General features: G+C 46.0%; 1 protein-coding gene across 2 annotated transcripts; it reads right to left on the bottom strand.

Moving 5' to 3' along the window:
• Positions 1 to 4,114: 4,114 nt before the first annotated feature.
• Positions 4,115 to 12,490, bottom strand: Rab25 (RAB25, member RAS oncogene family). 2 transcript variants are annotated; one of them, XM_090339852.1, is made up of 5 exons: positions 12,221 to 12,490; positions 7,115 to 7,310; positions 5,795 to 5,988; positions 4,949 to 5,029; positions 4,115 to 4,414 (listed from the first exon to the last, which is right to left on the bottom strand). In XM_090339852.1, the coding sequence occupies exons 1-5, from the start codon at positions 12,261 to 12,263 to the stop codon at positions 4,287 to 4,289; spliced, it is 642 nt and encodes a 213-aa protein (XP_090195978.1). In that variant the 5' UTR covers positions 12,264 to 12,490; the 3' UTR covers positions 4,115 to 4,286. The 2 variants fall into 2 exon arrangements, with proteins under 2 accessions (XP_090195978.1, XP_090195979.1); XM_090339853.1 differs by lacking the exon at positions 4,949 to 5,029.
• Positions 12,491 to 14,082: the final 1,592 nt, after the last annotated feature.

A 14,082-nucleotide genomic window follows, 5' to 3' on the forward strand; every position in this document is an offset into this window, starting at 1 on the left:
AAAACTGGCCTGTGGCAGCTTCCCTCCTTCTTGCCAATGTAATCCATCCTGAAATGTCTGTACAATAGAAACCAAACCAAATGGGCACCCTTAGTTACCTGAGGCCCAGTGGGGGGGGGGTGGGAAGAAGGGATGTCTGTTTGTCGATCTCCCTCCCCCTCTCCAGTCCTTACACATAAAGGCAAAAGACTGTTACACTAGGGGGCTCAGTAATTTTACTCCCATCCTTACTGAGTGAGCCCAGACCTAGAAATAATTGCAAAACAATGAGTGACAAAACGGGAGAGAAAGCAGAGAGCAACAGAAGGAGCAAGATTGGCAACCAACACAGAGGAGAGGAAATAAAAATAGAAAAAAAAAGAAAAAAGAAAAAAAACAGTTCTTTATAATTTAATATTCTATTTTAATAAAGGCGTTTATTACCATATAAATGTAGCAAAGAACCTGGGCTAATATGAAAAAAAGACTTTTTATTAGGTAATTTATTATATGAAAAGGATATTTTATTTTATGATAAAGTGATCCTTAAAAAAATAAAAAAACTTTAGAAGGTTTAGAATATATGTAGGGAGAGAAGAAGAAAAAATACATTTGTATTCAGAGTTAAATCTTAAAAAAAAAAAAGTGTTTTTAATATATGTTCGGGTTTACGTTCCTTTTTTCCCCCACTTTTTTTTGGGGAGGAATGTCATTTGCTTTTCTTCGGGGAGCATCCTGAGATGGATGGTGGAGAGAGGGGCTAGGGGAACCTGGTCCCTTATGGGGCCCCCACTAGTAGATTGGATTTCACTCAGTGGGCTCCTCCTCCCTTCTCCCCCTCCCCCTCAGGGGAGCCGGCAGAGCCAAACAAAGAAAGGGATTAACCAGAAAGAAAGAAGCTGTGGGACTGAGGACTGCGGATCCTGAGGTGTGCTCTGCTCCTTCCTCTGCCCTGTCCCCAGGGGTAAGTGAGGAGGGAGAATCCAGAACAGAGGCCTAACAGGCCTATGGGAACCCTCAGAGAGGTGAGATTTTAAGAGAAATAGATTTTTTTAACCAAAAAAAAAAACAAAAACAAAAAACAAAAAAAAAAAAAACGAGAGAGAGAGTGAGAAAGAAAAAGAAAGAAACCGAGGGGTTTAAAAGAAGAGAATACTACAAAATAATAATAATTCAAATTTATTTCATATAATCCTAGAGAAAGAAAAAGAATTACTAGTTACTTAGTAGATGATATTCAGATAGCTTAAAGTTTAGTAGCATTGAGGGCCCCTGGGTCCAGTAGAATGTATAAAAGTATGGAAAAGAATAGAGGAGGGAGTGGCTGGGTCCACCCTGAGCCACTCCATCTTCAGGGTCATGGTTGGAGCAGGATACCAAGGTTAAGATTGGGAGCTTCCAGTCTGCTGGGGTTGATTCTGAGAATTCTTGAGTTTTTTCACTGTGGGACAAGTAAATGAGAAACTTGGTCTCCAAGGTCTTTGAAAGGATGCATACTGATCATCTCAACCAGGGGTGGGAGCTGGGCTGGAGGGGGCTGTCTACCACTGTGTCTGTTGGCTAGTCCCCATTCTAATGTGATCCAGCCTCTCCTGGGGCTGTCAGGGAGGAGGGAGACTGCTTAGCTCCAACCTTTTTAAGCCAATTCCTCCCTGGCCTAAGTCCTTGAAAAATGTAACCTCAATTCACTTCATTACAGATTGGTTCAAGATCTTAGCCATTATACAAAGAAATACACATGCTTCCCATCTTCTCAGACTTTCATGAGCATGGAGGGGATTGACCCCTCATCCCTGCTCCCACCTGGCACTCAATTTTGTCCTCCATGGAGGCAGTTGGGAGTAGCGATCTTGGAAGCTGTTCTTAAATCTGTATGATACTTCACAGGTTTGCAAGATATTATCTCCTAGAAGTTAGATTCCAAGAAGGACTTCCTACACAGGGAGGTAGGGTTAAGACTGCCCTTGAAGTCTATGGGGAACAGATCCCCAAGAGTACAGAGGAAGGACAGAAGGCCTTGGGTAGCCCTTCTGTTAGATACCTTCTATTCCATCTCAGCTTCAGCTGTAGGTGTTCTAATAGGGTCACTTCACCTTCCTCACAGAAAATTGGGAGCCTGTATTTTTGCATGTGAGGAATGCACATTTTTTGAAAGCACTTCTAGCCCCAGCTGGCAAACCGATCAAACCCTTCTATGGTGCTGGGGGTGGAGAGACCCCTTGGCTCTCTTTTCAGCAAGCCTTGCCTGCTACATTGTATCAATGACTCTGCCTCATCCCTCCCAGACCCTAGACCCCAAACACATCTCCCTCTTCCCAATTTACTCTTCTTGCCCTATCTAGGGACAGATAAACACTCCCACCCCCCTGCTCTTTTTGTCCTAGAACCCTCAATAGTTTGGGATGATAGTGTCTGGGATGGGCCTTACCCATTGGAGGGTGCAGGTTGGGTAGGGGAGGTGGGTGGAGACAGCCCTGGGGCAGGGGGGATGGTCTCCACTGTAGAAAGTAGAATAGGATCGTGGTCAGACTTAATTTGAGGCATCTAGTGAAGACACAAATCCAGCAAGGAAAGATTTCAGAAGCAAAATAAAGACGGGAAATGAAATTGACCCATGAATAATCAAGTCAAAATGATGTTGCACAAAATGCAGAGAAACCAAGAAGGGGGAGGGTTAATGTATTAAATGTGCTATTAAGAACTTAATTTTATTAAAAGTATTATTACTTAAGGCTCAGTCTGTGTGTGTCAGTTCATACCGTTTGGGGCCAGTAGAAGCAATTGTGGTCTGGGGTTCTCTCTGGTTTAACTGAGTGTCGTACACACTTTGTGGGAAGTGGGAATTTCCAGAGTTCCTTGCCACCCATGTGCTACCCAGTTTCCTACATGAATCTTCAAGTACTCGATCCTATTTTTCTTTTGTTTCTAACATTTTTATTTTCTTTGCCATGTGACAGCTTAAATAATACAGAGATTGTCTGACGGAGTGACAGAACTTGCTCTAAAACAATCTCTCCTCTCTCCTGCTGGCATTTCTTTCTTTCCTTTTTTTTTTTTTTTTTTTTTTGCCAGTCCTGTGGCTTGAACTCAGGACCTGGTGGGCACTGTTTTGCTCAAGGCTAGCACTCTGCCACTTGAGCCACAGTGCCACTTCCGGCTTCATCTGTGTATGTGGTTCCAGGGAATCAAACCCAGGGATTGGTGCATGCTACGTGAGCTCCCGGCCCTGATCCTATTTTTCTTTTTTTCGATTTTGTTTTTCCCATCCTGGGGCTTGAACTCTGGGCTTGGGCTAGTTTTTGCTCAAGGTTAGCACCTTACCACTTGAGCCACAGTGCCACTTCCTGCTTCTTCAGGTGGTTAATTGGAGATAAGAGTCTCACAGACTTTTGCCCCAGGCTGGTTGTGAAATGCAATCCTCAGGTCTCAGTCTCCTGAATAGCTAGGATTACAGGCATGAGCCTATTTTTCTTCCCTATATATTTCCTTCTTTTCCTTGGAAATGCATTGATACTTTCCACCCTCTCTGAAGCACAGGAGAAACAACAGGATCAAACTCTCCCTGTTGAGGACATGGCAAGGACTAGAGTATAGCATAAGTGGTAGAGCATCTGTCCACTTAGCAAGTTAGATCCTTGAGTTCAAAACCAACACTTCCCTCTAAAAAGCAAGAGGAGGTGGACTAGCTGGAGGACCCCAGCATACTACAAAGCTGGCCGCAACTCTTCTCCTTTGCTTGTTCCCCAGCTTCCTCCTCTTGCCCCAGCATTGGAGTGACCTCAGTTCTTGGCACCAGGGCCTTGGGCACCAGATGGTGCTTGCTTGCTGATGGTTTCCTTTGTCTTGCCTTCCCGATACCCTTCCCCTCTCTCCATACAGTCCTCCCTCCCCCACCTGCCCTGGAGGTTGGCAGAGGGAAAGATGGGCACCTCCACCCCCTTGGCACAGTCCCCAGACCACAGAACCCCAGAGGCAGGTGGCCCTGGGGGGGAGGGGGCAGTGGATATGGTGGGGGGGGAGGAGGGGATCAGGGATTCAGAGGAGGAGGGACCAATGTTGGAGGGATGGATGAGGGGTGGCAGAGACAGAAGAGGAGGAACAGACGGGAGGCAGCAGGATGGCCAGGCATGGGTACAAAACACAGCTTTATTTGAAGGTGTGGACAGATGAGAGATGTATGTGGTAGGATATGAAGACCCTAGGGCTCTGAGTGTCTATGATCAGGGAACTAAAGATCAGGAAAATGTCCTATGGACAGTGGGTTCAGGTACCAGAAGTTGGAGGTGCAGGGTTGACCATGGCCAAAATCAGAGGTTGATGCAACAGGCCCTTTTCTCCCCAGAGGCAGGCTCCTGCCCAGGTTGGGCACTACCCAGGGTGACAGCATTGGTCCGGGTGCTGTTTTGCCTTTGCTTGGACACCTTCGCAAAGATCTCTGAGAGGGTAGAAGGCAGTGATCAGGTCAGAAGGTTTAGCACCCATGTCCCACCTCTATATGTATGCTTCATGTCATTTCCAAGCACTAAAAGTGGTCCTAGTGGCAGGAGTTTCTACTGGAAAGAAGTGGAATTTCAGCACCTGGGTCCTTTCTACTTACCTGGGAGGACAAGGAACCAAGACTCAGACCTTTGGGAAGTATAGTCTTCAGTTGTTCACCACACACACACACACACACACACACACACACACACACACACACTCACACACACACTTAGGAGTTTATAAAGGCTCCCTGAGACTTTACAAAATGCATACTTGGGGTCTGTCCCCTGGCATTTGTAGTTAGATGAATGTTACCAAGCATAGAGAGCACTGGGCTGAAGTCGGCTAGACAGTGGTGGCCCAGAAAAGAGGCTGGGGGCCCATAAGGAACAGTGTAGTGAACTGTCAGCTGGAATAAGAGTTGGGTGTCAAATATGCTTCTGACCCGGGGAATGGAAGGGGCTGCCAAATGGAGGCGGGCTCTAACCTTTGAGGACAGTCTCAAAGGCCAGCTCAACATTGGTGGAGTCCAGGGCTGAGGTCTCCAGGAATAGCAGCCCATTGTTTTCTGCCAAGAAGGGAAACACCATTAATTGAGGGGGTCAAAGGTAATTAATAATGGTAATAATAATAACATTCACTTAATGTTAACCATATACATTACTAAGTGTTAAACATTTGTAGTAACTCACAACTTAAAGCTATGTATGAGTAGGTTCTGTTAGGAAACTGAAACTCAGAAGCAGAGAGAATGAAGAAGAAATCTGCTCCATAGTCCAATCTAGGAACTCAACAGGGGCAGTGGGAGGCTGGGCTCTGGAGTTTACCTCAAAATCACCATATTATACTACTGCCAAACCCAGAGAACTCCTGGAGCAAATGTAGCAGGAGCTAGCCACGTTCTTAGAACCCACCAGGATCTTGGAGCATTCTAGGGTGGCATTATCTCTTTTTTTTTTTTTTCTCATCTTGGGGCTTGGGTGCTATCCCTGAGTTTTTGTGTTCAAGGATAGTGCTCTACCACTTAAGCCACAGCTCCACTTTCTGCCTCTGTATGTGTGTGTGTGTGGTTTATCGAAGATAAGAATCTCGGGCCTCCAAATGAGATCCTCAGATCTCAGCCTCTAGAATAGCTAGAATGGCAGGCATAAGTCACTGGTGCTCAGCAGGGCTGTCTTATAATCAACTATGACTGCTGATGAAGGCAAGTCTCAGGAAAGTGGAGGGAAGTCTACACAGGGGAGCTGGGTGTCGAGCAGGCTCTTGGGGAGCTGGAGCTGATTGGATGTGGGCAAGTTTGTAGGAGTCAGACTGGATGTGGCTGGACACTCACCTGCAAACATTCGGGCCTCCTCCGTTGGCACCTCCCGGGCCTGACAAAGGTCACTTTTGTTCCCCACCAACATAACAACAATTGTAGCCTCGGCATGGTCATAGAGCTCCTTTAGCCAGCGTTCCACCACGGCATATGTCTGGTGCTTGGTTAGATCGAACACAAGAAGGGCCCCTACTGCTCCACGATAGTACCTGAATGGGTATAGGGTAGGTAGGCAGAGAAAGGTAGGGGTATCAGCCTCAGAGCGAAGTCACCAAGCCAAAATGCCTGAGTCAGAGTATATCAATAATGAGCAAATAAAGAAACTGGGGACACTCAATTTGGTTGGGCAGCTCAAGGCTCCTTGTGCAATCCAGGAACACTGGTCTTGATTCCCGCCCCCGCCCCACCCCAACCTCTTACAAGCAAATCTTCAGAGCTCTTTTGCTTTCTTTATCCTGTTTTCCCATTGGTCCCCGATGTCCATCTATGCTCTGGCTAAAAGTGCCTCCTAGATGTTCTACCTTTGAGATCGTTTCTCAAACCAGTGCCCTCTTCTCTCCTGTGGCCATCTTTCTAGGACTAGTACCTGGCTTGACCACGATGGCTTCCCTGATGGCAGCCAGACTCCTTCCATTGTGACTGGAATGGCGATGTAGAATTATTTCCAAGCTTTATTGCTGAAGCAATTAAGGCTTATAAGAGGTCAAAGGACAGGGTAATATGTATATATGGCCCTGTGAGTGTTAACGGTAGCCTCTGCTTCCTACCCCCAGAGGGTCCTGTCTGTCTCCATCATACATGCATGCATAGACCATCTTGCACACATGTGAACCTAACACTGATAGGAGACACTTTGGTTTTGTTTTCAAGGGGCCTAAACTTCTAATGTGCCCTCTGAGACTATAAAATGCACACTCTGGGTCCAGCTCCTGCATGTGATGTGTTACCAGGTGCAGAGCACTGTGCAAACTGAGGGGGCGCTCTTAATCCACACAGCCTGCCCCATCTCAGCTCCACCTAGATTTTTACCTTGCTTGTGTTTAAATAGGGATTTATTGTAGCACCTTACTTCTTATATGTGCCAAGCAGAAAGTGATTTGTATCCTTCCAGGCCCATGGCAAAGGCTCAGTAAGGGGTAGCAATGATTCTTATTTCACTCCTACTAGTTGTCTTACTTGTTATATCCTGTCTCTGTTTGCTGCTCACAGCACTTATGCTCCAGTGATCTCCCCCAGGGAACAGACTGCTGAGACCCGGTTTCCCCCTCCTTGTCCACCTCCCCCTGACTTCCCAGAGCTCCCACAACCCACCAGCCCCCCTAGGCCCGGGCTCACGCTGAGGTGATGGCTCGATATCGCTCCAGGCCAGCTGTGTCCCAGATCTGCGCCTTGACGGCCGCGGTGCCCAGCATTACTGTGCGGGTAGAGAACTCAACCCCGATGGTAGTACGGCTGTCGTGGCTGAATTCATTGCGTGTGAATCGGGACAACAGATTGGTCTTGCCCACGCCTGACTCACCGATCAGCACCACTGCAGGAGTGGAGAGATAAAGACTGAGCACCCTTGCACAGTGGCTCTGAGCCCACCTGAGCTTAGAGGATTTTTCAAGGGAAAAGGGAACTGAGCTCAGAAAACCGAGGAGGGATCCAGCTCTCCTGGCAGAGACTCTGGATACATAATGCATCTGCCCTGGAGGACAAAGAGCCAGGAGTATAAAACAAACAAAGGGGCTGTAAGGATTACAGGCCTGCTCTGTTGAAACAGGGATACAGAACCAGCTTCAATTGCTGGTGACAGAGAAATCTGTGAGCTGTGTATGTATGGGTGTTATGTGGAGAGGTGACAGGAGTGTGAAAATGGACAGAGATGGTAAGAGATCTGAAGGAGGGAAGGTGAGATCTCTGTGTGAGAGAAAGAAAGAAAAAGGGAGTCAGCTGGGAGAAGGGTTTGATGTGTGTATTCAAATCGAAAAGAAGTGAGAACATGTGAAGAGATCTGGATTCAGGGCTTAGGTGCTGTCCCTTAGCTTTTTACTCATGGTTGGTACTCATTTGAGCCATACCTGCAATTCTGGCTTTTTGATGGTTTATTAGAGATTTGTCGGAGAGTCTGATTGTCTGCCTGAGCTGGCTTCAAATCTTCATCCTTGGATCTGAGCCTTCTGAGTAGCTAGGATTACAGGTGTGAGATACCTGGATGAATCTTCTAACAAGGAGAGGAAGATGTGTGTGTGTGTGTGTGTGTGTGTGTGTGTGTGTGTGTGTGTGTGTGTAAAAGTTAGGATCCAGTTGTCAGTAAGGTGTTGAACTAGCTCTGTATCCTTCAGTATTCATCATAGGAAAACTGGAATGACAGTAGTATTACCTTCTGGGCTAGGGTAAGAAGTAAATGAGGTACGTCCCAGAATATGGAGGAGTGCATATGTCTGCTTGTTGGTGGCCAACCAGTGCCTCCTGGGTTTATCAGAGGTATTATGGAGACCTTTTAGGCTGGTGGGCCTACTGCTCAACCATTCCCCCCTGTGGGTGAGCATAGGAGGCTGCTGTCTCACTTACACATTATACTGTACTGATCTGAGAACCAGAATTAGAGGAGGCCACCCACGAAATTCTGGATTGTTAGACTGGCACTTAATTGGGGATCAGATGTTTTGGCCTCTGGTTCCTGTTTCTAACTAGCTGTTGGAATTTAAACAAGTAGCACACCCTTTCAGTTTCCTTGTTTATATAGTCTAGAATGTCCTCTCCCAACTTTTAAAATTTTGCATTTGTGTAGGGCAAGAAAGAACTGAAAGTCATCTAGATTTGTGGGTAATAGTATATATGGGACATCAGTAATTATCAGCTACTAGCGAGGTGAAGGTAGAAAGATCATAAGCAGAGACTAGTCCAGCAAAAAAGCAGGAAACCAGCTGGGCGTGGTGGCTCATGCCTATAAATCCTAACTACTCAGGAGGCTGAGATCTGAGGATTGAGGTTCAACGCCAGCGGGGCACTAAAATCCAAGACTCTTATCTCCAATTAACCAGTAGAAACTGGAAGTGATGCTATTGCTCAAAGGGTAGGGTGGTAGCCTTGAGCTGAAAAGCTCAGGGACAGCGCCCAGGCCCAGAGTTCAAGTCCCATGGTGAGCCGAAAAAAAAAAAAGAAAGAAAGAAAAAGAAAAAGAAGGCATGAAACTATCTGAAAAATAACTAAAGCCAGACAGACATTGATGGTTCACACCTGTAATCTTAGCTACTCAGAAGACTGATATCCAAGAATTGAGGTTCAAACCCAGCCCAGGCAGGAATGTCTATGAGACTCTTATCTTCAATGAACTAAAGTTGTTGCTCAAGGTGGTACAGTGGGATTCTTGAGCAAAAGAGCTCAGAGACAGCATCCAGGCCTTGAATAAAAACAAAACAAAACAAAACAAAAAAACAATAAAACAAAACTCTAGAGCATACCAGGTACTGATGGTTTTTGTCTATAAACTCAGCTATTCAGAAGGCTAAGATCTGAGAATCAAGGTTCAGAGCCAGCCCAGATAGACAAAACCCCAAGACTGTTACCTCTAATTAGCCACCAAAAAGTGAAAGTGGATGTGTGGCTCAAAGGGTAGAGTGCTAGCCTTGAGTAAAAGCTGCTCAGGAGGCTGGGAATATGACTCAAGTGGTAGAATGCTAGCCTTGAGCAAAAGAAGCTCAGGGACAGTGCCTAACCAATCGAATTCAAACCCCAAAACTGGCACCAAAAAAAAAAAAAGTTGAGGGATAGTGCCCAGGCCTTGAATTCAAGATCCAGTTCTAACATTAAAAAAGAGAAAGGAAGGAAAAAGAAGGCATAAATGCTATCCATATAACCCCAGTACCAGCATAAAACAAATCCTAAAGCAATTTTGAGTTCTGTAAAAAGACAAGAAGAAAAAAAATGTGTGTCTGTGTGTGTGTCTGTGTGTCTCCTGCCTCTTGCTCTACTAGGCATCTCTTCCCCACCTCATTCCTCTCAGTGGAAGGGCTTCTAAACCTGTCCTCAAGTTGCTCAGGGCAAGGGCTTTTCGAGTCAGACTGACAGGTTTAACTACTACTGGCTTTGTGGCTTTTTGTAAACTACTTACTTTCTAAACTTTAATTTCCTCATCTGTAAAATGGAGATAAATTCCAATGGTTAACATTTATTGAGCACTTACTAAGGGTTAGGTATCATCTTAAAAACACACAAATTAACTTAGTCCTCCCAACAATGTCTGGAGGTAAATGCCACTATTATCATTTTTATAGACAAGGAAGGCACTAGGGAGGTCAAGTGACTAACTCAAGACAACACAGCTAGTATGGTAAACTGTTCAGATCCTCCTTCAGGGAAGGACTTGCTCCATCTGCCTCACTGCAGGGACAGCTCCCAACTTGCCTCCAATATCACTCAGTCACACCTGTCCTAGGCAGTCCCACGCAGTACCTGAGCACAGTGAGGCCATTGCAGAACCCTGCCCTCCCTCCCCATGCACCCAGCTTTTGGCCAAGGCTTTGTGGAGCCTACATTGCAGTTAGCTTCTCCCTCAGTCCAATCTTGTTTTCTCCATCTTACTTTTTCATAATCAACACTGAACTCAGAGACCCTGCCCACCTCCATTAATATGTAAGTGGCAGAGCTAAGATCTGAACTGGTACCTGGTCACAAGGTTATTCTACCTCTTGAAATGAAAGACAGTTGGCTGGAAGTGGTGGCTCACACCTGTAATACCAGCACTGTGAGAGGCTAAAGCAGGAAGATAGAAAGTTCAAAGCCAACCTGAACTACATGGTTAAACTATCTCAAAAACAAACAAAAACAAATTTTTTCCAGGGGCTGGGAGTGTGGTCTAGTGGTAGAGTACTTGCCTAGCATGTATGAAGACCTGGATTTGATTTCTCAGTACCACATACATAGAAAAAGCTGGAAGTGGTGCTGTGTGTGGCTCAAGTGGTAGAGCTCTAGCCTAGAGAAAGTCAAGGACAATGCTCAGGCCTTGAGTTCAAGCCCCAGATCTGGCAAAAAAAAATTTTACAGGGCCGGGAATTTGGCCGAGTGGTAGAGTGCTTGCCTAGCATACATGAAGACCCGGGTTCAATTCCTTGGTACCACATACTTAGGAAAAGCCAGAAGTGGTGCTGAAGCTCAAGTGGTAGAGTTCTAGCCTTGAGAAAAATCCAAGGACAGACATCTGTCCCTGAGCTTAAGCCCAGGACTGGTAAAAAAAAATAAAAAAAATTTACAGCACTGGTGGCTCACACTTTTTCCCTAGCTATTCAGGAGACAGAGACCAAAGATACAGGCTTTAAAGGCAGCCCAGGCAAGAAAGTCTGAGATTCTTATTGTCAATTAATCATCAAAAAGCAGAAAGTGGAACTATGACTCAAGTGGTAGAGTGTTAGGCTTGAGAGGGAAAAAAAAAAGTCCAGGGACAGTGCCTGAGTTGAGTTCAAGCCCTAGGATCAGCACAAAAACACCACTAAAATAAAATAAAATAAAAAATAAATAAATAAAAATCTTTGTAGGGTTCTATGTTAATGGTACCTACTAATAGCTCAAATAAACATCAGCAGCTAGTTTGTATCATTGCCCCCAGATTATTTCCAGCCTTTACCCTGTCTCCCCTATCTAGGGAAGAAGCCAGAAGTACAGGTTGCCCAGCTTGAGGGTGAGGCTGTGGCTAGGAGAGGCAGTAGGGTGGGGTGGGAAGGAGAGCTCCCAATCTGCCAGACCTCAGGCAGGTGTACAGCATGGCTTGGGGACCCATGGAAGAATCAAACACAGAGCCGAGATAAAGAAGCAGGAAAGACACATGCCCACTTTCAAGGATCAAGTTGAACCCAGTGCCTGAAATCTCTGACCCAAGGGACAAGTAGACAAGGCTCCAAGAGTCCTGTGTGGATGTTTTTTTCTTTTTTTTTTTTTAAATCAGATTCATTATATTGATCCCTAATATCTTCCTTATGTCTGGTACTGGATAGATCTCTCCTTTCCTGTACACCTGCTCAGAAAGATTTAATTATTTTTAAGTAATACAAAGGAGTTGCAATCTATAAAAATAATTTTTTCTCTCTCTCTTAAATGTTTTTTTCCCCTCTGTCAAGAATGGAAGTCCTTTCTCAGGTCTAACTTCCATCTCTTCTTCTGCAGTGACTATTTCCAGGGATTTGGGCTTCCATTAGCAACAAGGCAGAAGAGTTTAACACCAAATAGAAATGGTCAGCATTTTATTTACAACAGTAGAGCAACTCCGAGACTTTTGCCCTGTAACTGGCTCTCTCTCCACTCTTCCCTCCCTCCCTACAGCTACCTTTCTTAGGGGAGGGAATGGCCAGTCCTAGGGGGTCCTGATAAGAGATAAAAAGCAAGAGGTGGACTGGGTCTTCTCTTGCCCTTTTCTCTTTCAGGCTCCTCAGGCTTCTTCTCTTCAGGGATTCCCCAACTTACCCTTGAAGACAAAGTTATAATCTTCCTCCTTTCCATTCCCCATCTTGGCTCCGCATGGAGGGTGCAGGTATCTTTGGGGGGCAGAGGTCACAAGTCTCTGTGTTAGTTCAATGCCCTTAACCCTCAGCTCTTAAAAGACCTGCACCCACCTTTTCTCACATTGGGGGCCAGGAGACTTCTGCAGCTAGAGGAATTGAAGGCCAATTCAAGGCCAAAGAGATCCTAGGGAGACTCAGCTCTGGCAGGTGGAGGTGCTGTATGGAAGCTGAGAGGACGGAAGCCGAGGGAGAACAGGAAGAGCAAGCAGCTAGGGACCTGGGGCCCAGGTGGGTGGAGAGATGATGACGTCATACAGGTTAGACAGGTTGGGTGTCTGCTATGAGCCTAGGCTCCTGAAAGCAGGGGAGACAGTTCCAAGGGGTAACACTGGGGAAACTAGGGAGACTGAACTTTAGGAGAGCACCCACTGAGGCCTGAGTGTGCCATGTTTGGCTCCCAGGACCTGTGGTGAGGATGGAGTTCAACCAGTATCCCTTGAGCAGCAAAAACCCTCTTAACTTCTTGCTTTTCTTTGAGCAGCTCTGTTAGTGTTACAGTGAAGATTGGGGCCACCAGACAAAAGCTGTGGGGGCAAGGGGTGGGGGCTGATGCCAGTGACTCCGCTGCAGTAAAGCTTTGGGAGTAGCTTTGTATCCACAAGCAGCTTCTGCCCCTCCCTGAGAGCCCAGGGCCTAGGATGGGCAGCTTTCTCATCCTGGGTGGAGCTGAGACTACCCAGCTGGCAGGGAAACTTTTTTCCACGAAGAAGCCAAGGGCTAGCAGCTCCCTACACAGCCCTGCTCTCAGGACACTGGGCTAAGGGAAGTATCGGTCAGAAAGAGCCAGCTGGGGTGAGTGTAGGGCAGGATTTAGAGATAAAGCTCCTGAAAAGTCTTCTGGGGTTTGTCTACTCTGCCCAGGATCTGAGGCAAAGTCTTCTTATTGCTAATGGGCTTCAAGATTTCTTAAAAAGAAAACGCAGGGCATAGTGAAGCATTGTATAATTCTGTAATTCCAGAGGTGGAGGTAGAAAGATCATAGCTCCTCTTGTGTTTTGTTTTGTTTTTTTGCCAGTCCTGGCACTGCCCTTGGGCTTTTCTTCTCAAGGCTAGCACTCTACCATTTGAGCCACAGCACCACTTCAAGCTTTTTCTATGTATGTGGTACCAAGGAATTGAACTCAGGTCTTTGTGCATGCTAGGCAAGCACTCTACCACAGGCCAAACTCCTGGCCCCTCCTCTTATAATCTGGAGACCCTATCTCAGAAACAAAATAAAAGGCTCAGAGCTATGTCTAGTGATAGAGTACCTGCCTAGCAAGATAGAGGCCTTAAGTTCAATCTTGGGTATTATGAGGGGGGGAAAAAAGGGTCCAGAGAGGGTCTGGATAACTCGATTTACGAATGCCTGAGAGGAGAAAGGATGGCAAGATGTATCCACCTTCAATATGATCAGTAAGCACTTTGAGCTTACTCCCTAAGTTTTGCCAAACAGGTGAGTGGCAGGCTCCAGGTAGGGAGCTGTCACCACCATGAAACACTAGGTCTGGGAAGCGATGGTATAGTGAACAGGAAAAATCCTTTGAGCCATCCCCGCCTCATCCCATGTCCTCTGTTTCCTCTCATCCAGGAAAGGAACTAACTCAGATGTGGTGGTACATGTGATGGCAGAGCACTCTGGAGGTTGAGGAAGGAAGATAGTGAGTTCAAGGCTAGCCTGGGATATATAGTGAGACCCAGCCTCAAACAAAAAAGTTAAAAAACAAAACAAAACAAAAAAGCAAAGACATAAGGAAGGAAGAAAGAAAAAAAAAAAAACAGAGC

The sequence above is a fragment of the Megascapheus bottae genome, chromosome 10 (assembly GCF_031878675.1).
Source record: "Megascapheus bottae isolate mThoBot1 chromosome 10, mThoBot2.hap1, whole genome shotgun sequence".
Taxonomy (NCBI): domain Eukaryota; kingdom Metazoa; phylum Chordata; class Mammalia; order Rodentia; family Geomyidae; genus Megascapheus; species Megascapheus bottae.